The sequence below is a fragment of the Nyctereutes procyonoides genome, unplaced genomic scaffold, assembly GCF_905146905.1.
Source record: "Nyctereutes procyonoides isolate TBG_1078 unplaced genomic scaffold, NYPRO_anot_genome, whole genome shotgun sequence".
Lineage (NCBI taxonomy): Eukaryota > Metazoa > Chordata > Mammalia > Carnivora > Canidae > Nyctereutes > Nyctereutes procyonoides.
In genome coordinates this window covers 54,002,533-54,028,963 of record NW_026575047.1, presented here as the reverse complement: position 1 = coordinate 54,028,963, position 26,431 = coordinate 54,002,533, and the positions used below count along the sequence as shown (strand labels likewise).

General features: G+C 37.1%; 1 protein-coding gene across 1 annotated transcript; it reads left to right on the top strand.

The window, feature by feature from the left end:
• Nucleotides 1-78: 78 nt before the first annotated feature.
• MCEE (methylmalonyl-CoA epimerase) lies at nucleotides 79-26,431 on the top strand. The gene is made up of 3 exons (XM_055326125.1): nucleotides 79-224; nucleotides 9,745-10,082; nucleotides 26,146-26,431. The coding sequence occupies exons 1-3, from the start codon at nucleotides 170-172 to the stop codon at nucleotides 26,296-26,298; spliced, it is 546 nt and encodes a 181-aa protein (XP_055182100.1). The 5' UTR covers nucleotides 79-169; the 3' UTR covers nucleotides 26,299-26,431.

Below are 26,431 nucleotides of genomic sequence, written 5' to 3'. Positions count from 1 at the left end.
AAGGCAAGAGCGAGCCCAGCGGCGGAAGCACAGCAAGGCGGCCCCGCGCGCCGCGCCCCCAGCCTCTCAGGCCCCGCCCCCGGCCGGCTAACCCCGCCGCTCGGCGGAGCTCCTCCCCCGCCCCCCCCACGTGGAGCCTCTCGCGGGGTTGCGCGGTTCACTTCCCAAGATGGCGCGCGTGTTGAAAGTGGCGGCCGCGGCGGCGGCGGCGGCGGGCGCGGTGGGTGAGTACCCCGCGCGGTCCGGCCTGCCGGGGAGCGGGGCGCGCGGGGCGCGAGCGCGGGGGGCTGACGGAGGAGGCCGGCGGCCGGAGCACCCGCGCCCCTGGGCTTGGTCACCTGTGAGCACCTGTAGGCGGGAGGGACCTCCCAGGAACGCCTCAGGTTGGCGTGGGGTTTCCTTACAGCGTCCGAGCCTCGCTGGCACCCCCCGCCCCGGGTGTGTGCGCTTGACCTTGCCATCTGTAGATTGACGCGGCGCCTGCGTGGCTTAGTTGATTAAGCGTCTGCCTTCGGCTCGGATCGTGATCCCTTTGCCCTGGGATAGAGCCCCACGTCAGGCTGGCTCTCTGCTCCAGGGGGAGCCTGCTTCTTCCTCTCCCTCCCTCTGCCTACTGTCCCCCTCCTTGTGCCCCCCCCCCGTCAAATAAAATTAAAAAGAAAAAGATAGGTGACCCCAGAGAGGGGAAGGGACCTGCCGACGGGGACAGATGGCCCGGCTGGAACAGAAGTGGGTGAGAAAATGGCAGAGGGACAGTGAGTTCTGATCTCCGTGCACTCTAGGAGAGTGGGGCGAGTCCTTTAAGAAACGTAGGCTGGGGGCACCCGGGTGGCTCAGAGGTGGAGCGTCGGCCTTTGGCTCACGGCTGACCCCGGCTGACCCCGGGGTCCTCGGATGGAGTCCCCGCATTGGTCTCCCCGCAGGGATCCTGCTTCTCCCCAAGCCTATGTCTCTACCACTCTCTCTGTCTCTCATGAATAAGTGAATAAAAATCTTTAAAAAAATAAAAAATAAAAAAATAAACGTAAGCTGAAGTCCTAAGTACTTCCAGTATCCTAGGAACACTTGGAGGTCAGCTGTGTAAAGAACACCAAGAGTATTGTTTCCCTCCTGCCCTAATATGTTTGCTATTCTCTGTGTAAACAGGAAAGACAAAGGCAGACGGATTTGGAAAGTTCCTTGAGTCCTCTAAACCTCCGTTAAATAAAAAAAAAAAAAACTAGAGAGACTCAGTAATCACACTCAATTTTTCTGACTCTCAGGCTACCCACTTTCTCCTGTTTCTCTCTTTTCACTCTTCTTTGTCAGAGAGCCACTATTTGAATTCTGAAATTTCTTATTAGGAAGAGTGCCAAGTGTGTAACGTGTCCAAAGTTATTCCTGAACATTTGCCATAAGCCTTCAGAAAGTATTCAGGGGGTGAACCTTTAATAATGTTAGATCTCTTTGCTGGATAGTGCTGTCTCTGGTCAAACTTAACAGTTCTAGTCCTCCTTTGAACTCCCATCTCAAACTAACCAGTTCTTTTTCTTTTTTTCCTCTTTTTAAAGATTCCATGTATTTATTCATGAGAGACACAGAGAGAGGCAGATACATAGGCAGAGGGAGAAACAGGCGCATTGTGGGGAACCTGATTCAGGACTCCATCCCAGGACCCCGGAATCATGCCCTGAACCAAAGGCTCAACCACAGAGCCACCCACGTGCCCCTAACCAATTCTTTATTGACCACTACAGTCTTTCTCAACCAGTCACAACATTTCTTATACACTTATCACTGTATGTCATCAGGGCTAAGTGATGGGCCACATAAAAAGAAGTGCTCCATAATAGTTTTAGTTATTTCAGTACTTTGTCAGTTTAAAGAGGTGATAGGTATACATGAAAAAATATTACAACAGGCTGAGCACAGCTTGTTGAAATGAATCTAATAAATGATCCTCAAGTGTTGATAATAACACACCCTTAGCTTACACACGATTGCAAGTAACACTTTCCAAAAAACAAAGATTAAAAAAATAAGAAAGTGCTGTCTCTTATCGTCTCTTAGGAAGCCATCTGTTAGAATGTAGATATTGTTCATAAAACATACACTAAGGATATTAAAAACTGAGAATCAAAGGAATGGTAAAAATTTCAGAGGAAAAAGAATTCAACATCATGGTTTAACAATATCAACTTTGATGCAGACAGACCTGGGCTTGAGGCCCAAGCTTAGTACGACCTTGAAGAAATTACTTAATCAGGCCTATTTTCCATGTTTGCAAATGGGAAAAATAATATTGTCTGATGCACAGAGTTATGGTGAAGATTAAAGTGTTTCCTGAACTATTACTGTTATGTCTATTTTATGGTCATGAGGACTAATAGGCAGAGCTAGACTACCACATGATATATTCCCACTTCAGAATTGATGATTTCACAGTTTGCTTAGGCAAGATTACAGATTTAAGCAAGCTTACATGGTAGTATTGTTGCATAACTCTAACAATGAAATAAAGCCATGGGTCTCTCCTGATGAGTGAGGTCAAATCAGCAAGATGGTACATGTTATGCCACAGGATTCAGTTCTCTACTGTTGGTAAACCCCAGCAGTGTGTAGAATGCCTAGAGACTAGAACATATCTGCACTGGGGATAATAAGCAGCTTACACATTCTTGAAAGGCAGAATTGTTACCAGTTTCCACTTCTCTGTGATATTAAAAGGAGTTTTCAAGTTAAAGCAATAGTCACAAGCAGTGTGGATGAGTTAGAGGGTTATTATAAACAACTGATTTTAACTTGAAAAAATTGTAAATCACTATTCTTGTATCAAAAAGCAAAAAGAGGGGACCCCTGGGTGGCTCAGTGGTTGAGCCTCTGCCTTTGGCTCAGGTTGTGATCCCCAGGGTCCAGGGATCGAGTCCTGCATCAAGCTCCCCACAGGGAACCTGCTTCTCCCTCTGCCTATGTCTCTACCTCTGGCTCTGTGTCTCTTGTGAATAAATAAATAAAATATATATTTTAAAAAAAAGGCAAAAAGAAGACTGCCTCTAATACCTTTCAAAAGCATTATTCCACCAGGGTGTCAGTAGTTACTAAATACTGTAGTTTTATGAAATCATGATGTCAGTAGTCACTGAATACTGAAATACTACCAAAGATCTTCTAAAATCACAGCCCGCACAGTAAGTTTTCCAGAGTAAAAGGAGAATAGACTCCTTATCGTAAAAAGTAGCAAGTTGTGGATTGATGAAATGATGCAGGGAATACAGAAATACTGTGTATGCCAAAACATTGGCAAAAATACAAGTAATATTTAGTGTTTGAGTAAAATTTTTAGCATAACTCTAGTATATATGTATATAGGGTATGTACACAGTTTTTTTCCTTTAAAAGCGTAACATATGTTAGAAGTCAGAGATGCTTGCATTTATAAGTAAGTTATTATGTAACCTTCCTGTAAGTGCCCATAATCATAGTTCTTGGTATTTGTTATGTACTTGTGCCAGGCACTTTTCTAAACCCTTTGTATATATTATTCATTTTAGCCTCATGACAATTCTATGAGGTAGGCATTATCTTCCTATATGAGAAAAGAAAGATATAGTGGGTAAGTAACTAGCCCAAGTTACAGAATGAATAGTAGGTCAAGATTTAAACCAGGGCAGTGTAACGCTGGAGCCCACATTCTTAACTGTAACACGTGCTGCTTGTCATATGATACTTAATCACAAAACCTAAAAGTAAACATATAAATAATAATTTGAATATTGGAGAAGAGACATTTTTATATGTGTATTTTTAGAAATACTTTTATTCAGTAGTTAATGGGGGGTATTAAGAGGAAGGGAATGTAATTTCCAACAAGTCATACTTTATGGCAAGAACTGAATACTAATATATATATATATATATATATATATATATATATATATATATATATATATATATTGGTAAAGTATATAGACATCATCATAAGAGAAAAGTAAAATGAAAACAAGGTATATTCCAAAGGCTGGCTTTGATTTACTCTGCTATTTTATTAGATGCTTGAACCTTAAATAACTCCCTTTTTCTTTTATTGTGGTTAAATATACATAACAAAATTTGCCACTTTAACTATATTTAGGTGTACAGTTCAGTGGCATTAAATACAATTGACCCTTGAACAAAACACATGTTTGAATTGCATGGGTCCAGTTATACTCATAATTTTATAGTACAGTACTGTAGATATATTTTCTCTTACAATTTTCTTAATATTTTCTCTAGCTTTGTTGTAAGAATATAGCATATAATTACATATAATGTAAAGTGTGTGTTAATTGACTATGTTAATCAGTAAGACTTTTGGTTAACAGGTAAGATTTTGGGTAGTCGAAAGTTATGTGCGTTTTTTTACTGTGTTGGTGATCAGCACTCTGAGACTCCCATTTTGCTCAAGACTCAACTGTATGTTTGTGTTGTGCAGCCATCACAACCATCCAGCTCCAGAACTTTTCATCATCCCAACCTGAACCTCTATACCCATTGATAAATAAGCCCGTTATCTCTTACCCCAACCTCTGGGAAACGACTATTCTAATTTCTATGAAATTGACTACTTCAGTTGCTGTATTAATGTGGAATTATACAGTATTTATTCTTTTGTTCTAAGGCTTGTTTCTCTTAGCATGTTTTTAAAGTGTATGCATATTGTACCATGTGTCAGAACTTCATTCCTTTTAAAAGTTGAATAATATTGCATTGTACATGTATATCACATCTTATACTTTCATCTGTCAATGGACACTTGGATTATTTCCAGATTTTGGCTATTGTGAATAATACATCTATGAACATGAATATAGAAATCTCTCCTTGAAGTCCTATTTTCAGTTCTTTTAAATATATACCCAAAAGTGGGATTGCTGGATAATATGGTAATCTTAGGTTATAACCCTATCTTTAAGGAACATAATACTTCACAAAAAAATCAGAAGAAGCTCAGAAAAATAAATCCTATGAGTACACACAATAAATTCCAATTTGGCTTGCAAAGGATGGACTCATGAAAAAAGGTAGTTTTGAAAATAGAAGATGATCCTCTTAGGAGACAACAGTGGCCAAGTTTTAGGACTCTAAGGAGAGATTTACTTTTATTATGGAGTCATGTGTATGTGGGGTACAGAAACACAGTCTGTTTACCGACTGTGTGAGTAAAGAGTTATTCTTAGCAGAGTTTTAAACAGGTTGAAAATAGTATATGATGCTGTGACATCCACTGGCTGAATGCAGAAAACATAGGGGCTTCTCACCAAACAACTTGAAGGCACTTCTGATGAATGGCTTTCTAAGTATGTTATATTTCCTCAAGCAAGATATACGAAAGTTCAGACTTTAACAAACTATTACATGTTCTAAATTTAGGTTATGTTATGTAAAGTTTGCACAATTTTGCAAATGTATAAGAAAACATTGAATTATACACCTCAAATGAGTGAACCTAATAGTGTTTAAATTATATCTCAGTGAGAAGTTAGGAAGACCTTACTACAAGTGACTACTCACAATTTTGTGACACTTTATATACGTATTTAACATAATTTCTTTTAAACAGTAAGTACCCTTAATGCAGTTGAGTATAGGCCCTTGTAGCTAAACCTTTAACTTATTTGGAGCCAGTGTTTGGGAAGACTGGTCTGAAATAAATGCAATCTGAATGGAAGGAAATGCAATGTTATTTTTAAGTCAAGGCATTGAAAGTATTTAGCAAGTGCCGATATTGAGGGAAAGATAAGAATGAGAGTTAACATACACACCAGATTTGGTAAGCTATTTCTTATATATCAGATTCCTGATTTGTGGAAGTCATTTGTTTTTTAAATCTGTAGATATTCATCTTTGCAATCCTATTGGGTTTTAACACTCCTGGGTTTTTTTGTTTTTATTTTTTTTTTTAAGATTTATTTATTTGAGAGTGTGTGTGTTCACATAAGGGGGGGGGGTGGCAAAGGGGGAGAGAGAGAGTGCCAGAGAAATCTGTGTGATCTCACCACCCTGAGATCATGCATGACCTGAGCTGAAATCTAGTTGGCTGCTTAACCTGCTGAGCCACCCAGGGTTCCAACAGGCTTAAATACCTGATTCATTTACATATTTATACATTGTAGTTTATTGTAAAACTATATGGAATAGTCACAAATTATACATTACAGAATTCAAAGTAATGCAGTTAGTTGTACCTTTCTGAGATGGGAGGCAGAGAAACCTGAAACTAGAGCTGTGAATTCCTACCAGTCAGAGGGCAACTTAAATTAAAAATATCATTTAAAATTTGCCAGAGGCATGGGATGCCTGGGTGGCTCAGTGGTTGAGTCTGCCTTCCGCTTAGGGTGTGATCTTGAGAACAGGAATCAAGTCCCACATCTGGCTCTCTGCAGGGAGCCTGCTTCTCCCTCTGCCTATGTCTCTGCCTCTCTCTGTGTGTCTCTCGTGAACAAATAAAATCTTTAAAAAATAAATTCCACTTTATGAATATGAGTCATTTGCCATTGTTTGGTCATGAAAGTGCTGTCATGTCATAGTCCTGTCATGAAAGTTTGTATCCAGTTTTTGTTTGAGTACATATTTTCAATTATTTTAGGTACCAAGGAGTGGAATTTCTGAGTCACATGCTAATTGTATATTTAATTTCTTGAGTTTTCCATGCTGTTCCATGGCAGCTCTATCATTTTACATTCTTACCAGAAATGATACAAGCAATATACCAGCAATGTCCAGTTTCTCCATATCCTCATGATCACTTGTAGTTGTGGGTATGAACTGGTATCCTATTGTGTTTTTTATTTACCTTTCCCTAACAGCTAATTATACTGAGTATCTTATATGTTTTTTGGCCATTTTTAAGTTCTTAACACTTCTTTTTTTTTTAAAGTTTATTTAAGTAATCTACCCACAGTGGGACTCGACCTCATGACCCCGAGATCAAGAGCCTCATAACAAGTGAACCAGCCAGGCGTCCCTCTTAACCCTTCATTTTAAAGAAGTTGAATTGTTGAATTCTCACGGGGTTTATTTTTGTTCTGTTCCTAGGGACCTAATAAAGCCAATAAGGTAATACCTCTTTCCTCAAACTAATTTAAATTTCTAGAGATAAGGTAATCCTATAACTACAAAGTCTTGACTTTCACATTATATAAAGATGTTATCTTTCTATTGTTCTAACATATAATGAAGATTTTGTGTTCCATTAAAGAGAAAAAGAGCCAGTCATTCTAATAACTCCTCTTCTCCCATTTCCAAATGAGAAGGTGATTATGGAGAAAGGTAGACTGACTACGGGGATGCTTCCAATAACATGATTTGCTTGGGCTTCCTTCTCAGTGTCAAAAGTTTTGGAATGTTCCCCAACAAACTGGAACAGTGTATAAAACTTCACCTTCACTTGGACATCTTGTAATTTGTCCTCTGATATTTCTCTATGTTCCATTGCTAGTAATAGGAGGCCTGCCAAAAAACCACCAGCTGCCCATCTCTTATAGAGATAACACTGATAAGAATTCAGAAATATCTAAACTCAATATTTGACATACCCTTAAAACTTCACAGTGCAAACGACTTTTTTTTATGTGCATTTTACTCTAAAGATCACTGGCCTTACCTACAATTTTTTTTTTAAATGCAAATACATTCTGTATTGGACTTTCATTGCAAAATGCACAGATAGGGATGCAAGGAAAGAAAGGAAAAGCAGTTTGACCAATGATTTTGTTGGTTGTTGACATTTTTAAAATTTGCTACCACCATGCTCTCAAGATAATTTCTTGGTCTCCACAGATTACCCTGAATACCAGACAGTTAGCAAATGATCATTTTATGTCAGTAACAATAAGAATGGCTGAATTTATTCTACACCTATTATGTATGCTTGGCACTGTATTATATTTTTTACACCAAATATCTAATCTTTACAACAAACTTAGCAAGGTAGATATTTAGCAGGTAGTACCAGAATTTTTTTTTAGCTGAAGTAAAATATAAGAGAGTAGAAACTATCAGACCACATCACATCTATTGAGAATCAGATCTGCTTTTTATGAAATTTTCTTTCACTTGTACATTTATGTATTTGTGTACTAGGTTGGAGTACACTTGAACTTCATAATATGGTGAATCCAAGAATTGATCTGTGTCAGCCTATTGATAATGACAACCTTTGGGTATTTCAATAATCAGTAATACAGGCTCGAGCATAGCAGAAGAGTATCTTAGGCTGAATTTTGCCTTCTTCTGACTTATGATGCATCGTGTTTGTCAAGCAGAGTACCATGTACTGGTTACCAGTGCCAGGAGAGAACTCCAAACACTACTCCCTGTTGCATCTTGGTATCAGAGTCTTCAAAGAAAACACAAGCAGTATGATAGAATAGTGCTTTACTTACACAGAAAGGAGACAGCTAGATTACCTTTAACGGTGAGTGTTGGTCCACCATTGTCATTGGGTCTTTATCAGTGGCTAGTGCAGGACAGTTTATCTATACACACACCTTATGCCACAGTACAAAAAAACCCTGTCCCCTCTTTGCAGAGGAGTGACGTAGCAATGAGCTTCGCCCTATGATGCACACACTTTAAGCTGAGACAAAAGAGCATTCACGAAGTCTGAAAGAGGGAAAGCTACTCCCAGGACAAGGTGATGGTGATAAGCCCTGCACAGGCCGAGTGGGCTCTTTATATCTCCTGGTAAGGAAGTTTCATCCTTCTGTAGTTGAGTGGGGGTTGAAAGGCTACACTCATGAGACTGCCTTTCCCCACAAGGTTTGTGGTCTTAAATAGTGTCACTTTAATTTCCTCATTATCAGCAATTTCAGTAAAGGGAAATTGTTAGCTGGAGCTCTGTGTTATTAAGTACTGTTTAAAGTGTTTTCCATTAAAAGCTAAACCTAATTGTTTTAGAATATGTGTTTTTCAGTTCGCTATTTTATGCCTTTTATTAAGTGATGTAGTATTACAACATTATTTTTAGACCTTATATATGTCTATAGCTTTCATTCTGGGGAGAATCTGGCTCTTAAAGTCCAGTGTGGTGGGGACTGGGGAAACAGTAATCCACAGGGAGAATGCATTACAGGTCTCTTCAGTTTCTGAATAAAAGAGATTTCTTCACATTCAGAAGTTCTGTTTCTAATTCTTCACAATTACAAAAAGAAGCATTTTTAAAAATCTGATCTCAGAGGGAATTCTCATAAGTTTAAGAACTCTCTTAATCTTCCCAACAGTGAGATATTTTGCTTAGTAATCATTCAAAAAAATCACATTAAAAAGCACTGCAAAGCTTTGTATGGCTTTAATACATATTACAGAATATAAGACAAAAAATTGGTTATAGGTAGGGATGAAAATTGCATGTTCTTGTCTTTAAATATGTGTATTTCATTGTCACGTTCAAACTTAGCTCTTGTGAAATGTAGAGAATAGCAAGTAATTCTTAGTGCTGTGCAGTTATCCTTTAAGTGTTATCAGTAAATAGAAATTATTATGAAAAAATGCCATCTTTTGAAAAGCTCAGAATTAGTTTTTTAGTTCAGACAGTTGTTTCAGAGCAGAGTAATTTAACCTATTTTTTCCATTTATCTCACTGATTTAATTTCAGGAATTAAAACCAGAATAGGTATATAAATGATTTTTACATGTATTATTCATTTAGTTTTTTTAAAAATTAATTTTATAAATCCATTAGCTTTCAGAAAGAAGGATACCAATGGCTGTTCCATTTTTCAGGGCTTTTTTCTAGGTTTCAGACACCGGTTTCAAAAGTGAGAACTTTTTCCACATCACAGTCCTCACTTCAAGTGGCAGGCCCTGTATGGAACCTGGGTCGACTCAATCACATAGCGGTTGCAGTGCCAGACTTGGAAAAAGCCAAGGCATTTTATAAGAATATTCTGGGGGCCCAGATAAGTGAGGTGGTCCCTCTTCCTGAGCACGGAGTATCTGTTGTTTTTGTCAACCTGGGAAACACCAAGATGGAGCTGCTTCATCCATTGGGAAATGACAGTCCAATTGCAGGTTTTCTGCAGAAAAACAAGGCTGGAGGAATGCATCATATCTGCATTGAGGTATTTTATTTCAATGTTTGGTGTTTTCAAATTTCTCTTTTACAAAGTGCCTTTTACTCTTTAAGACTGCATATTGTCACTGTCATCAGAAACTGGTATTAAGTTTTTAAAAGGGAATGGTAATACTGGTCTTACTCAAAGATGGATCCATGGATATATTCTCTTTCCCTTTAGAAAACTAAATAATAATAATATATTTTATTGAAGTCTAGATTTAATGGCCACAACAGAGGCCACCAAAGCTGACCAAAATAGATTTGCATCTCTGCTGTAGTACTTATTAATTACACACAACCTCCCATGTGATTAGGAATACAGCTGCTTTCACTGTTACATACAAGGCAATTAGAAGAAGCAGTTTATAAATTATAAATTTTATAAAGTTTATAAATTATAAATTAGAAGAAGACTTTATAAAGAATTTCCATATACATGCTAAGTATTCTTAGGATTATTTTCTATCCTTAACATTCTAATAACTTCTTCCTTATTACAAAAGCAATACACTTTCAATTGGTGACTGATTTTTAAGACCTTTCAATTGCATCTGCTTAATTCCCAAGAAAAACTTGAAATGTTAGACAGGAACATTCTCATTAGAGAGCCTGTATCAAATAACTGCCTTTTGTAATATCAGCAAACTAATTGATTATGCTTTGGTTTAAATCATTTTGATAGGACAATTCTTTTGATAAAAAGAATGGTGTATTTGGTAGGCCTCATTCTTAACTTAGAAGAGAAGGGGGTTGATTCTAGTGTGAATTCAAGGATTTAGTTCATTTTGCAAATATATTTTAGAACCTATAATGTGCACTCTACCAAGTAATAGGATTCAGCAATGAGGAAGAAACGGATCATGTGTACAGTGACAAGAGGCAACTATTTAAACAGGCAGACAAAGCAGCATTAATATACATGTCTTCTCAGTAACACCAATAAAGGAAAGATTGCTCCTGGCTGGCAGGAGGAGAGGAGAAGGCATCATCACAGGCTTTAAGTTGTAAATGAATGTGAAGGAATTCCCCAAGTCAACAAGAGGAGGAAGGTGTTCCAGACAGAGGGAATAACATATGGAAAGGAATAGAGTTATCCTAACAACTCATATGGTAGTATATGGAGTATTTAATGTGTACTAATTTCTTTAATTTTCACAGCTACTCTATGAGCTACTTTACTCACCTTTGACAGTTAACTTGCCTATAGTCAAATTAGTAGTAACTGGGAAGGCTGAGATTCAAACCTAAATTTGTCCTAATTCCAGGATCTGCACTGTTAGCCATGTTGCCAGATTGCCTTCATTATATTGGCTAAGTTTAAAATTTGAGGCTGGGGTGACATAGTATGTTAGGAGCTAAACAAGCCTAATATTTAATCTTTACACCTTTTTTTAGGAGGTTAATTTTGGCTGCAAGTGTTTATGTCAGTAGACTTTAGGGTTTGTCTAAGACACCCCCCCAGGATGAGAAGCAGTATCATCAACCTTTGAATTGACTCTTCCCTTTCCCACACTACAGTGTCTGTTCTACATCAGAGAGCCCATGCCTTCAAAGGAAGCTGCCATGTGAGTTAGAGTTCAGTTAAGTAAAGAACAAAGTTTAAGGTAACAGATAATCCAAAAGCACAGATTAAAAAGGGGAAATGAAAATGTATGTCAGTATAAAATGAAGATGTATAATAGGAAAAGGTGTGAAAAGTTATTTGCTATGTTAGTATGACATCCCCTGTCCTTGTTCTCTGCTCTTTATAAAAAATAAAGGGGCTTAACTAGATAGATGGATAGATGGTTTTTATTTTTCTGTTCTCGATCTAAAAGTGAGATGACCCAGAGCAGAGAGAAGGCAGAGAGAGAATACAGCACAAATGCCTGTAAGGAGAGGATCTAAATATTACACATATCACCCCTGTTCGTGCCCCATGGTCCCAAACTTAGTCACATGGTACAGTTGTCCACAAGTACAGTCTGTAGTCAGTCAGCCATTTATTTAGCGCTCTTCTAAATGATAAATCCACCCCATCAGAGAAGTGACTTTCTTCTTGTAATTATCACCAGGATACTTTATATTCTTTTTCACTGGGGCCTCATATAAAACCTCTGGGGGATCCCTGGGTGGCGCAGCGGTTTAGCGCCTGCCTTTGGCCCAGGGCACAATCCTGGAGACCCGGGATTGAATCCCACGTCGGGCTCCCGGTGCATGGAGCCTGCTTCTCCCTCTGCCTGTGTCTCTGCCTCTCTCTCTCTGTCTCTGTCTCTCTCTCTCTCTCTCTCTCTCTCTGTCTTTCTCTCTCTCTCTCTATCATAAATAAAAAAATTTAAAAAAATAAAATAAATAAAACCTCTGGTTTAGCAGTGTGTCTACTATGCACATGCACCACAGCTTTTAGTTGACTTAACAGAGATTTTAGACAAAATGTACTTTTTTCTCATACATGGATTAGTATCTCACCCTGTTGTATCAACAGTTATCTGTCCAAGTTGGCTTTTGGTTTCCATATTTTTCTTTCCAAGTCTCTTACACTTGGGTGGTTTGCCTTTCATTAAAGGAAGTTTATTTTTTATTTTTTTTTTAAGATTTTATGTATTCATGTGAGAGGCAGAGACATAGGCAAGGGGAGAAGCAGATTCCCTATGGTGAACCCGATACAGGACTTGATCCCAGGACCCTGGAATCACACCCTGAGTCAAAAGCAGATGCTCAACTGCTGTGCCACCCAGGCGTCCCTCACTAAAGGAAGTTTAGAAGTTACCTCCCCTTGCTTGCAGTATAGACCAAGTAGCCTGCTGTTTTCTGGCACAGCTTTTATTGATGCTGCCAATGTGCACTTCCTGCCCCTTACAGGCCTCTCACTGAAGAAATGATTCTGATATTGAGTAGAACTAGCTATACTTTGACTAAATAACTTAACCAGACAGCAAGGCATGTCACAGTGAAAATCTTTCTTACTCAACAAATTTGTCTTGAAGTTGTAAAAAATATTTAATGTTTCCATGCTAGCTAGTAAACAACTGCTAAACCTCCTGAGTAACATCCCCCTTCCAGAAGCACCCTTCCCTGGAACCTCTGCATAAGGTCCCCTTTATCCTATTTGGTTGATGTCTCTGTTTGCATTATATTGCTAGTTGTTGAGTATTTTCAGTTTCACTTTGATTCTCACTACATAATTTGCTCGGGATATGTAGCTGAACAAAACATGGAGTCCCTATCTTCCTGGAGTTGCCTGCTTGCTTCATTTATTCACACATCCTCTGTATTTTCCACAGAGGATTGGTGGTGACTGACCAAAATACAGTTGATAAGATATAAAATAACAAACATAAGTAATAGTGCAAGTTAGAACAAAAGAGAAATGTAAGGCAAAATAAAACCTTACCTTTAAGTAAGATTACTATATTTATTTGCTTTACCGAATATCACTTTTTAGTTGCTGAAACAAAAGGGAAAATAAGCAATATTCAAAATAATTATGGCTCCTTCCCCCTTCCTTCCCTTCCTGAACAATTCAGTCTTGAAGACTTTAGGTTGGGCACAGCAAAATAGTTGTCCATGTTTGTGGGGAGAGCTGGAGTAGCCCAAAGCAGGGTGTTGGAGCCAGAGTAGGGTAAGAAGAGCATCTACAAGTGGGAGCTGCCTACCTTGGGAAAGCCAGAGACTGAGTAAGATGCCCATGCATGAGTAGGTCCAGCTCAGGGTGACGGGGGGCTCAGATGGAGTGGGAAGTGTAGACAGGTGAGTGGGGAGGGAACACACATGTGGTGAAGAGTGCATTGCTGAAGGAAGGACAGCAGCAGGGATAGGGCTGATTTCTTAGAAGGTTTAATCAAATAAGGAAGTATAGTGAAGATCATGGGAATCAGGTTTACCAGTCTGAGAAATGGCATTACAAGTACAAAAAGGATATTAGATTTTATCTAGAGGTAACCCTCACTGTACCGGGCTGTTGGGGAAAAGCATATGATAAAAATGTTATTTAAAAGATAAGATTAGGGGCTCCTGGGTGGTTCAGTTGGTTAAGCATCTGCCTTTGACTCAGGTCATGATCCTGGGGTCCTAGGATCAAAACCTGAGTCCACTTCCCTGCTTAGTAGGGAGTCTGTTTGTCACTCTCCCCCAGCCCCATTCCCCCTATTTGTGTGCTCTTGTTCTCTCTCTCTCTCTCTCTCTCAAATAAATGAATTAAATCTCTTTAAACGTAAAAAAAAAAATAAGATTAAAAAGTGTAAAGAAATGCAGCCGTTTTATTTTCTGAATAATGTCATAATAGAGAACTTATTTTTTTGTTTATGGCTTTGTATATCTTATAGATCTGTTTCCACTGAGCATATATTCCTTATGAAAGAAAGATTGTAAAGCTAGTAAGACAACTTATTTTGTAAAAGTTCCAGTTTAGGGGCACTTGGGTGGCTCAGTCAGTTAAGCGTCTGCCTTCAGCTCCAGTCATGATTCCAGGGTCCTGGGATCAAGCCCTGCATCAGGCTCCTTGCTCAGCAGGAAGCCTGTTTTCCCTCTCCCTCTGCCAGCTGCTCCCCGTATGCTCTCTCTGTCATATATATATATATATATATATATATATATAAAATTTAAGTAGAAAATAAAAGTTCTTTTTCTGGCTTTATGATAAACCCTAGGAGATAGCTAAGTTTCATGAGTGATCTGTATGTCACCAGTTCCCAGATGTGGGAGTTTCATAGAAAGATAACATTTCCAGAGAACAAAACAAAGCAAAACAAAAATGGGCAGTTTTAAACCTTGTGTTATAAGGGAAAAAATGTAAGCTTCAAACTACTGCTAACATCATTTTGTAAAAGAAAGGGCAATTTCTTACCAAGAAAAAATAAGGAAAAGGAGAGATCCTCTTGGAATAAAAAGAGTCCTGTCAACTGAACAAATGTGGAAGTTGAGGTGATTGATATATGCCCTTCTGACGTAATTCCCAAGAATACACAAAAACCCTCTGAAACTCATGCAGAGTAATATTGCTAAGTTTGAATAATTTAGTTTTTAGTTTAGGGAGAGGGAAAGAAAAGATGATTGAAACAAATATTTTATCCAGACTCTTAATTTTAACTTTCATGGAGTTCTGTCAATTTGAGGATTAAATTTCATTCATTAGTGATATCATTTAGGATCATTGTAATTCTATATAAAATAAAAAGCCCAAGTTTTGGAAGTACTTAAAATATGCACCATTGGAAACAAATTATTCTGTATATTACTCAATGTAGAGTTATTGAATCAATATAGTATGACTGAAACTAATATAATGTTGCATGTTAACTATAATTCAATTTTTAAAAATTGGGGGGGGGGCACCTGGGTGGCTCAGTGGTTGAGTGTCTGCCTTCAGCTCAGGGCATGGTCCCAGAGTACTGGGATCAAGTCCCTCTTATGAGGCTCCCCTTGAGGAGCCTGCTTCTCCCTCTGCTTATGTCTTTGCCTCTCTTTTGTCTCTCATGAACAAATAAAATCTTTTAAAAAAGAAAAAATATATTTTTTTCAGTAGCATACTCTTCATAATATTTGGTCACTGAGAATTACATACGATTTTTAAAAAGATGGTATTTAGTCCCAACTCCTTGCCTTCACACAGGTAAGCCTGCATTGACGTTTTTTGAGATGAGACAGTTTAGGACTAGAGAGTATAAGATTTACCTGAAGATTCTGAATTCTGTGACAGCCCAAACATTTTTATTTGGAATACTGGCACTCTTAATTTACAAATGACAGCAGAAAATCAAAATAATTTCCATACATAAGGTACTACCACCAAAAAAAAACCCCCCCAAAAAAAACAAAAAAATTTGATACGAAGATGAGATAAATAGCCCAGATTTTTACTTCATGGCATTCAAGGCCACACAGAGCTAAAAGATACATTAACTAATTGTACAAAGGATTGTAAAAACAAAATTCATATATGGGTTGTTATTGGCTGTGTTATTTTTATTAGGGGGAAAGACTTAATTTCCCAAATCAAATTGCTTTGCATTTATTATAATCTTAGAGTACATAATGCATCTACTTTCAATTCAGAAAATTATGACAGTATTATTTCTTTGTTTTTACTACTGCCAAGCAAGATACTAGGGAGTTCTTTTGAAGAATTGTAAATTTTATAGCAACACTCTAACAAAAGGATAAATATGGTATAAGATCTTTAAAATCAAAATCAGTAACAGAAATAGAAATAGATGCTAGTACAATGTTAATGTAGGCATCAGAGACACAGGAGTCAACCCAACATGCCTTGTTAAGGGTCTCTGTTAATGTAGGCATTTTTTTCAAAATATAAGTCTAATTTATTAAATCTTAGAACTATCTCTTGAGTTAAGGAATATCGAAGAGGTAGTATACTAAAAATGGAGATGCAACATCAGAATTGTAGATATTTGTACATGGGTAGAATGTTCTATGATGAAAATATCCATGATTATATTCAGAGTAGAAGTTACCAAAGGGCACTTGGAAAAAAGTCATGATTCTGTTATGAATTTTTTCAAACATACAAGAAGTAGAAAAAAGATAATGTTCCTGTCATGCAGATTCAACAGTTTTCAAGATCTTGGCATATTTGCTTTATTTTTTTTTTCTTAAAGTATTTAAGTCATTCACAACGTGTCATTTTACTTTTATATAGTTTGTGTCTAAATTAAAAATCTTTTGTCACCATCGTATACATAGTTCATGAGTCAAATTTATTAGATTGATTCACAAATGTCTCTAGAGTTGACTTACTCTAATCATGACTCAAAGTCCGCTTGTTATAAATGGTTGTTAATCTCTTTAGGCCCTTTTTAAAAATATTAACCTCTTACTAGTATAGTATATTTGTCATGATTGATGAACCAAATTGATGCATTATTACTACCTAAAATCTATATTTATATTTTCTTAGTTTTTACCCAGTGTCCTTTTTATGTCCTAGGATCCCTCATTACATTTAGTTATCATGTCTCCTTTTCTCCTTTGGCTCCTCTTGCCTGTGACAATTTTTCTGTTTACTTGTTTTTGATGACCTTGATATTTTTGAGAATTACCAGTTATTTTGTAGAAAGTCCTTCAATCGAGATTTTTCTCATGATTTAGACAGACTAGGGTTATTGATTTTTGAGAGGGAGACCACAGAGGTAAAGTGTCATTCTCCTATCACATCAAGGATACATATTATCAACATGACTTATTACTGTTGATATTGACCTTTATTCCCTACCTGAGGAAATGTCATCATATTTCTCCACTGTAAAGCTACACTCCCCCCCCCCCCTTCTCCATAATATAAACTTTGGAAGGAAGTCACTGTGAGGCCAGGGCTGAAGGGAGGGAGAGTTAAGCTCCATCTCCTCGAAAATTCCATAAATTGAAATTTTCCAAATGGAAGATTTGTTCTTCCCCACTTATTTATTTAACTTTTTGTTACTCAATAATTTACTTATTCATTAAGACGTTTTTTATATCAGTGAAGGTTTATAAGTATTTATACTTTGGGCTGTAATCCAATACCATTTTATTTTGTTACTTAGATTGTTCAACTTTCTCAGAAGCACACTTTGGGTTGACTCCTGTGTCTCTGATGTACCCCATCTTTTTTGTTTTCCTCCCACACTTCCTTACTTTCTGGCACTGCAAGATGCTCCAACTTATCTATATTCCCTGCCCTAGTCTAAAGCCACATATTTCTCCAAGGAGCCCTGGTTCATTTTATTAGAGAATGGTATTAGAAACCAAGATATGAGCTCTAGATATGCTTCTTGCTACTGGAGGATCACTGTTTCTTGGCCTTTTGAGCTAACAGAGCAAGGACATGTATATACTGTATATATACATACATCTATAGATAATTTCTCTGCATAGCCAAACAGATCTTATAAGATGTATATATAGCATACTCATGAACTCATGAGTTCATACTGGTGTCTCTAACTCTAACCCATTACCACATGGACCACTGTAGCCTTCTTTGCTTGGTTCATAACTGCTCGTACCAACAGTGAGAAACTTGGCTGCCACCATCTGACATCTATTTAATTGTTCAGTTTCAATATGGGTATATGGTGGTTGTATCTGTTTCCTAGGGATACCATAATAAATAACCACAAACTTGGTGGCTTAAAACAGCAGAAATTTGTCTTCTAATTGTCCTAGAGTCCAAAATCAAGAGGAAGAAATATGGAGGGGGAATAAACAATAGACCATAAGAGAGATGTAGAACATGGTCAAAGGTTTTATCAGTATAGTTGGAATCCCAGAAAAAGAGGAGGGAGAAAATAGAACACAAGTGGCAATTGTAGAAATAGCCTACAAGGACATTACCAATTTGAGGTAATATATCAACCCCAGATTCAAGCCATGAAAAGACATGGAGGAATCTTGAATATATGTTACTAATGAAAGAAGCCAATCTGAAAAGGCTATCTACTGTGTGATCTAACTATATGACATTCTTGAAAAGGCAAAATATGGAGACAATAAAAAGATCAGTGGTTACCATGGATTGGGAGTGGGAGGAAGGGATGAATAAGCAGAGCACAGAGGATTCTTAAGGTAGTGAAAACACCTTGTGTGTTACTTTAATGATGGGTACATATCATACATTTATCCAAACCCATAGAATATACAACACCAAAAGTGGCCCTAAAGTGAACTGCACTTTGGATGATAATGCTGTCAATATAGGTTCATCAATTGTCACACTCTGATGAGTATGTTGATAATGATGGAAGAAGCTATGCATCTGTAGGGCCAAAGGTTATATGTATGAAATCTCTGTACCTTTGGTCAATTTTGCTGTGACCCTAAAACTCCTACAAAACGTGAAACAAAAAATCTGTAATTCTAGGATTCTGCAATTGATGGAAAAAATATTCTTCAAAAGTGAAAGTGAGAGGAGGACACATGATGAGATGAGCACTGGGTGTTATATGTTGGCAAATTGAATTTAAATAAAAATTTTTTTTGAAAATGAAAGTGAGGGGCACCTGGGTGGCTTAGTCAGTTAAGAGTGCCTTCAGCTCAGGTCATGATCCCAGGGTCCTGAGATTGAGCCCCATGTCTGGCTTGCTGCTGAGCAGGAAGCCTGCTTCTCCCTCTCCCTCTGCCACTCCCTGTGCTTGTCCTCTCACTCTCTCAAATAAATAAATCTTTTTTAAAAAATGAAAGTGAAACGGAAGTATCTTACATTGAACAAAAATGAGAAAATTCCTGTCCAGTAGACCTGCACTACGAAAAACCAAAGAAATATTCAGGATGTTTATTCAGCCTTCATTCCTTTAGGATGAAGGGAAATAATACCAAATGAAAATCCAGATCTTTACAAGAAATGAAGAGCACCAGAAATGTTAAATTTGTAGGTTAAAATAAAATAAAATTTTTCTTACCTCAAATTATATGAGATAATTGACTTGAAATTTTTTAAATGTAGGGTTTATAACAAAAAAACTTAAGGTAACAGTAGAAAGGATGGGAATTGGGCAAAGGAAAGTATACTATTGTAAGTTTTTTTATGTATGAAATGGTAGACTAATAAGATTAAAATAGACATTATAAACTCTAGAGCAATGTTAAGAAAATTAGGGACTCCTGGGTGACTCAGTGATTGGGTGTCTCCCTTCGGTTCAGGGTGTGATCCTGAGCCTGGAGTCCCAGGATTGAGTCCCACATTGGGCTCCCTGCGAGGAGCCTGCTTCTCCCTCTGCCTATGTCTCTACTTCTCTCTCTCTCTGTCTCTCATGAATAAATAAATAAAATCTTTTTTAAAAAATGTTAAGAAAATTAAGGGCTAACTAAAATATAATTTTTTAAAAAGATTTATTTATTTATGAGAGACATAGACTGAGAGAAAGGCAGAGACATAGGTAGAGGGAGAAGCAGGCTCCTCACAGGGAGCCTGATCCAGGACTCAATCCTGGATCCCGGGATCACAACCTGAGCAGGCGTGCAACTGCTGAGCCACCCAGGCATCCCCTAAAATATAATTAAGATAAGATTGAACAATACAAAAACTTGTGTTTTTTTTCTCCAAGTTTTTATTTAAATTCCAGTTAACATACAATGTAATATTAGTTCCAAGTGTAGAATTTAGTGGTTCAACACTTAGGTACAACACCCAGTGCTCATCATAGCAAGTTGCACTTCTTAATCCCCATCATTTATTTCACCCCTTCCCCCACCCACCTCTCCTCTGGTAACTATTAGTGCTCTATAGTGTTTCTTAGAGGCACCTGGGTGGCTCAGTCGGTTCAGCATCTGCCTTTAGTTCAGGTCATGATCCCAGAATCCTAGGGTCAAGCCCCACCTCAGGCGCCCTGCTCAATGGGGAGTCTCTCTCTGCCCCTCCTCCCACTCATACTCTCATTCATGCTCTTTCTCAAGTAAATAAATTTTTTCAGAAAGAATCTTTTTTTTACTCTCCTTTTTTTTTACCCAAAAAATACATGTTTAACCAACAGAAATGAAGAAAGGAAGAATGAGTATTAATGAGACAAAAAAATTAAATGAAATAGACAAATTCAACTATATGAATGTTAAGTGTGAATGGATTAAACATTATTTAAAATGCAAAGATTATCTGGATTTTTTTTTAACCACACATCTAAAAATTGAATTAAGAAAGCAATTCCATTTAAAATAGCATCAAAAACAGTAAATTACTTAGGAATAAATTGATCAAGAGAACTGCAAAAATTGCACTCCAAAGACTACAAATCATTGTTGAAAGAAATTAAAAAGGCCTGAATAAATGGAAATATAATCTATGCTACACATCATATGACTGACTGTTGTTAAAATGACAATATTTCCTAAGTTGATCTATGGAGTTAATGAAATCCCCATCAGATTCTAGTTGGCATCTTTGCAGAAGTGGACAAACTAATCCTGAAACTCATATTGAAATGTAAGGGATCCCAAATAGCCAAGACAATCTTGAAAGAGAAGAGCAAAGTTGAAAGATTTATACTTGATATTAGCATAAGGATAGACTTAGAAATCAATAAAATAGAATTAGGAGTCAGACACAAATCCTCCCATTTACAGTAAGTTTTCAACAAAATAACAATCCCATCCAATGGAGGAAGACTGGTCTTTTCAACAAATGGCATTGGGACAGCTGGATAGCCACATGCAAAAGAATGTATTGGAACACTTGGCTCACACCATAATGTTTTATAAGATTTAAAGATTCTTTTGAGGGTGGGACACAATTGTAATGGATAGATGGAAAGCAAAATTCTTTGTTCCTTAGAGCTCCAAGTGAGAGAAAGCTGCCACAATCCCCCATGTGGCCTACACATTGGGGATTGCACTTGGGGACAGAGTAACAGCAAGCTGGAGCTGTAGTAGGAAGCTTAGTGGGGCAAGTGGGGTGAGGTTAGTTAGATTTCATAGGCTTCCTTTGGATTGGCTAATCTGAATAATTCTGTGGGCTCTGGGGCATAGGGACTATAGCTGGTTGTTTGGTATCTGTCTCTGGCGCAATTCGAGAAGGCACGTGATGGCCCCAGAGTATGAAGCTAATAAGGGAATGGTTAGGATATGGACTTTATCAGTTGCTCAAGAAGAATTGACCAGTCTCTAGCCAGTAGGCGGTGCCTCAGAACTGGGTCAAGACAGCATTTCAAGAAAAACCCCAGAGCTGCATTACACCATATATAAAAATTAACTCAGAATGAGTCAAAGACCTAAATGTAAGAGCTAAAGCTATAAAACTCTTAGAGAAAAATAGGCATAAGTTTTCATGACCTTGATTTGGGCAATGGTTTCTTAGATATAACACCAAAAGCGCAAATAACAACACTGGGCTTCATCAAAATTAAAAAGTTTTGTATAAAAACAAATCTCACAGAATGGAAGAGAATATCTGCAAACCACGTTTCTAATAAGGCACTTAGATCCAATGTAGTCAAAGGATTTACAGTTTGTTTTTATCCCTAATTTTTTGTCTGCTTGGTGTAGGAGATACTGTGAGCTATGCGTGTTCGGTTTGCTTTTTATGTTTCAAGGCAGTACTATTAGGTGTATACAGAGTTGAGATTGTTTTGTCATTTTGTTGGATTGTTCATTTTATTTTTAGGTTGTATCTTTTTATTTAGTGTATTTCGCTTTTTTTTTTTTTTAAGGTTTTATTTATTTATTCAAGAGAGGCAGAGACACAGGTGGAGGGAGAAGCAGGCTCCATGCAGGGAGCCTGATAAGGAACTCGATCCCAGGTCTCCAGGTTTCGGCTCTGGGCTGAAGGAGGTGCTTAACCACTGAGCCACCTGGGCTGCCCTGTATTTCACTTTAAATTTTGTTTTAGCTGATACTAATATTGCTCTATCAACTTTCTTTTGGTTAATATTTGCATGGTATATCTTTTTTCCATCCCTTTACTCATCTTTTGTGTAGGTAAGTCTTCTAGGGAACATATAACTAAAGTTTTTTTTTATTGTTTTGTAGAAATATCTTTCAATCAACAAATATATTTTAAAAATTTATATTCATTCTGATAATCTCATTTTATAATTCATACATTTAATCCATCTCCATTTATGATAACTAATAATGAACATATTGTCTATGTATTTTATAACTATTTTCTTTTTACCTTTTTTTGATTTTTTTCCTTCTTTCTACTTTCCTTTGGATTGAGACACTTTTTTTTTTTTACATTCCTTCTGCTATTTTAGAGGCCACAGATTTTAGTTCTATTTTTTGTAGTTAGCTTTATTATTTTATGGAAATTTGAACATTAAAAAAGGACAATAATGTAATGAATTCTCTTGTATCTAACCCAATTTTAAGTTACCAATTCATGGGCAATCTCATTCCATATATGCTTCCTTCCACCACATTTCTCTCTTCCTAAATTATTTTGAAGCCATTCCCAGACATCATGTAATTTCACCCATATGTTTCACTGGTATACTATGGTACATGTGTTTGTATATATATACTATTACAAAGAATTTGCTGTCAGTTTAACTGAAGGTGGTTATTGTTTTTCCCTGAAAGCTCCTAAGATCTTCTCTGTATCATTCATGCAATTAAATTTGTGAGTTACATATACATGTATTGGTTCATATTGATCTTGATTAATTCTTAAGTTTACTTTTAGCGTGAAGACTTAAGTTTTCCTTCAATTATGAAAAATTATCAGTTATCTTTTCAAATACTGCTCCTGTCACTCCATCTTGTCTCTTTCTTTAGCTCCGTTTTGTTAGGATATCTCAATCTATTCTCCATCTTTTAAGTTTTGCTTTAATTTTTTAAAATCTTATCTACACCAGATCCTGCCCTGTGCTTATGCCTTTAAATGCCAGTGGAATCTTGCCTGTGAACTCAGTCACCAAGCTTTCTTGTGTTCCATTGGCAATACCAAGGAAGACCAATTTAGGCCTAGCCATTGAGAAAGGGCCAGGTTTCCCTTCTAACTGAAATGTTTATTAGTGAGGGAATGAGTAGATCGCCTTTTGTATTTCTATAAAGTAGTTCTTTAGAACACTGTGTAGTAGTTAAAAAGTTGTTCACCTGTATGTCAGCTGACTTAGAAAATTTGCTAAAATATTTTAAGTAAAAAACAAAAATAATGCATACAGGAGATATATATATGCATATTTAAAACTTTAATTTATATACATATTTGTCAAACTGTAAAGTTTATTTCTTTTTAAAGATTTTTACTTATTTATTCATGAAAGACACATAGAGGTAGAGACATAGGCAGAGGGAGAAGCAGACTCGGAGCCCAATGCAGGACTTGATCCCAGGACCCCAGGATCACATCCTGAGCAAAAGGCAGACCTCCATCACTGAGCCACCCAGGCGTCCCAAACTGCAAAGTTTAGAGCCAGCTGTCAAGTTTATTGGACACATGGTCCAACAAAAGACCACCTCACTTGTGATACCATCTGCAGATTTAATGGTGTTCTAAACCCTCATGCTCAGTACTTCACTAGAAATGCTGACAAAACTCAGTGAAAGTTATTATACTCACGGTTGTGGTTTATTACAATCAAAATCAGCCAAAGGAAGAAACACATAGGGCAGAGTCTGGGAGGATTCTAAACGCAAAGCTTCCATTTTCCTCAGGACCATTCTGGTATCAATGTGTGACAATATGCATTGAGTATATTGCCAACCAGGGACTCTAACACAAACTTTAGTATTGAGGTTTTTTTGGTACTTTATTACTTAGCCTGATTGATTGACCACATGGTTGAACTTTCTCCATATCAACTGATATCCTGTGACCCACAGCTCCTATCTTAAATCACATGGTTTCTGGAATAGCCAGCTCCTACTCTAAGACTTGGGTATGGCCAGCTTACTTTAAGAATCAATCTGGTCAGCCTCTACCCTAAACAAAGACACTCCTCTCAGATTACATAGGTTATCTCCCAGATGTAGAGGCAAGACCTATCTTTAGAAAAGGCCAAATTCTTTACTAGTACACATATATGTAAACTTACAAATTTATTTCAGGATTTGGAAGAATGTGTGCTGAGTTGAAGATAGTAGTTCCCTTTTGAGAGAAAAGTGATCGTGGTGGTAGTAAAAGGGTACTTAGCTTTATCTGTATCCTTAAATTTTCATGTACTCTGTAATTTTTAAATTATTTTAAAATGGAAAGATTGAATTTAGACTAACTTTGGGAAAATGGAAAGAGGTTACATTCAATAGAAAGAAATTCATTATGTCCAGATATGGAAAGATAAGATATCAGGAGGAATTCTACTATTCTGAAAAAGATGAGAGTATTTGGAGATACATGAAGTAACCATGATCATAGTCTGGGCATGACTTTGACATAGCTATCAAGTTTAAAATGAGGGATCCCTGGGTGGCGCAGCGGTTTGGCGCCTGCCTTTGGCCCAGGGCGCGATCCTGGAGACCCGGGATCGAGTCCCATGTCGGGCTCCTGGTGCATGGAGCCAGCTTCTCCTCTCTGCCTGTGTCTCTGCCTCTCTCTCTCTCTCTCTCTCTGTGACTATCATAAATAAATAAAAATTAAAAAAAAAAGTTTAAAATGAAACATTGTCAGGAGTGTACAAGTAGAATGTACACTATTTGAAGAAATCATCATTTATTTATAGTAATAGCTAGTATCCTCCTTATCGGTTGTTTGTCAAGTTTTAGAATTTAATATATAATTCTTGGCTCATTGAAAATCAGATTGTATAAATATGAACATTTGTTAAATCTATATGTTGGGTACATGGGTGTTCTATTCTCTGTGCTTTTTTTAAAATGTTTAGAATGCCATTATATTATTAAACTCCAGGGCGATTTATGACTGCCTAGGAATGGGGGATTTCATGTAATACCTTTCTATCCATTTACTGGGTTCCCGGTCTAAGGAAGACGACTTTCCAAGATAGAGGAGAATATTCTTTCATCAGTATATAGAAACACATTTGCTCCTTTCCTAGACTGCCAGTAAATATGAAGAAAACAGAGATGATTTTGAAGAGAGTCATAAAATTATAAATGTTTGGATTTTTTAGAATGGGGAAAAACATTTTGATGGCAATTTCATAGTAATTTACATTAAAATATGAAATCTTAATCTCAAAAGTAATAACTAGGTGGTATGGCAAATGGGAGGTTTGTGGATCCAGAGAAACACTCATATCTTTTGAGTACCTACTATAACCTGTATCATATACTGCTAAAAACTTCTTATCTGTTATTTTAATCTCTTGCCCATTTATACAGTAGGCCTCATCTCTTTATTATAAATTAGGAACTCAAGGCTCTTAACAAAAAAAAAAAAAACTGTGCAGTATCAACAGTAGTACTATTAAAGAAAATATTGTAAAATGTAACATACATTTTTTAGGTTATAAGGAGAAATAATTACTAATGGTGAAAATTCTTAAGCATTGTGATTGCTCACCTATGAAAATTTACCAACTGCTTTTCCTTCTGTGGAAGTATTAAGCTTATTTTTGTGAGGGTTTAGGAATGATTCTGCCCAGAGACAGAGGAGATAGACCACATTAGTTTGCAAAGTTTCTTCTAAGTCTTAAGATCCTATAGTTTGGTATTTTTGTGATCTCAAATGTGATTCTTATTTATTTCCTTTTCTCAAGGTGGATGATATAAATGCAGCTGTGATGGATTTGAAAGAGAAGAACATCCGTAGTCTCAGTGAAGAGACCAAAATAGGAGCACATGGAAAACCAGTGATTTTTCTCCATCCTAAAGACTGTGGTGGTATTCTTGTGGAATTGGAGCAAGCTTGATTTATATTTGCAAGAAACTTAAAAAATTCCCACCTAAATATTCTGAAATTCCCCATCAAATTATACTCCAGCATTGAATCCTTCACACCTTCCGTCACTTAAAAATTCACTATTAAAGGGCACTTTGACTGGA

Bases quoted from the DNA above. Each gene is read 5' to 3' on its own strand.
- MCEE (XM_055326125.1), top strand. From the start codon at position 170: ATGGCGCGCGTGTTGAAAGTGGCGGCCGCGGCGGCGGCGGCGGCGGGC. The intron at 225-9,744 runs GTGAGTACCCCG...TCCATTTTTCAG, and splicing joins GGCGGCGGCGGGCGCGGTGG to GGCTTTTTTCTAGGTTTCAG. The intron at 10,083-26,145 runs GTATTTTATTTC...CCTTTTCTCAAG, and splicing joins TGCATCATATCTGCATTGAG to GTGGATGATATAAATGCAGC.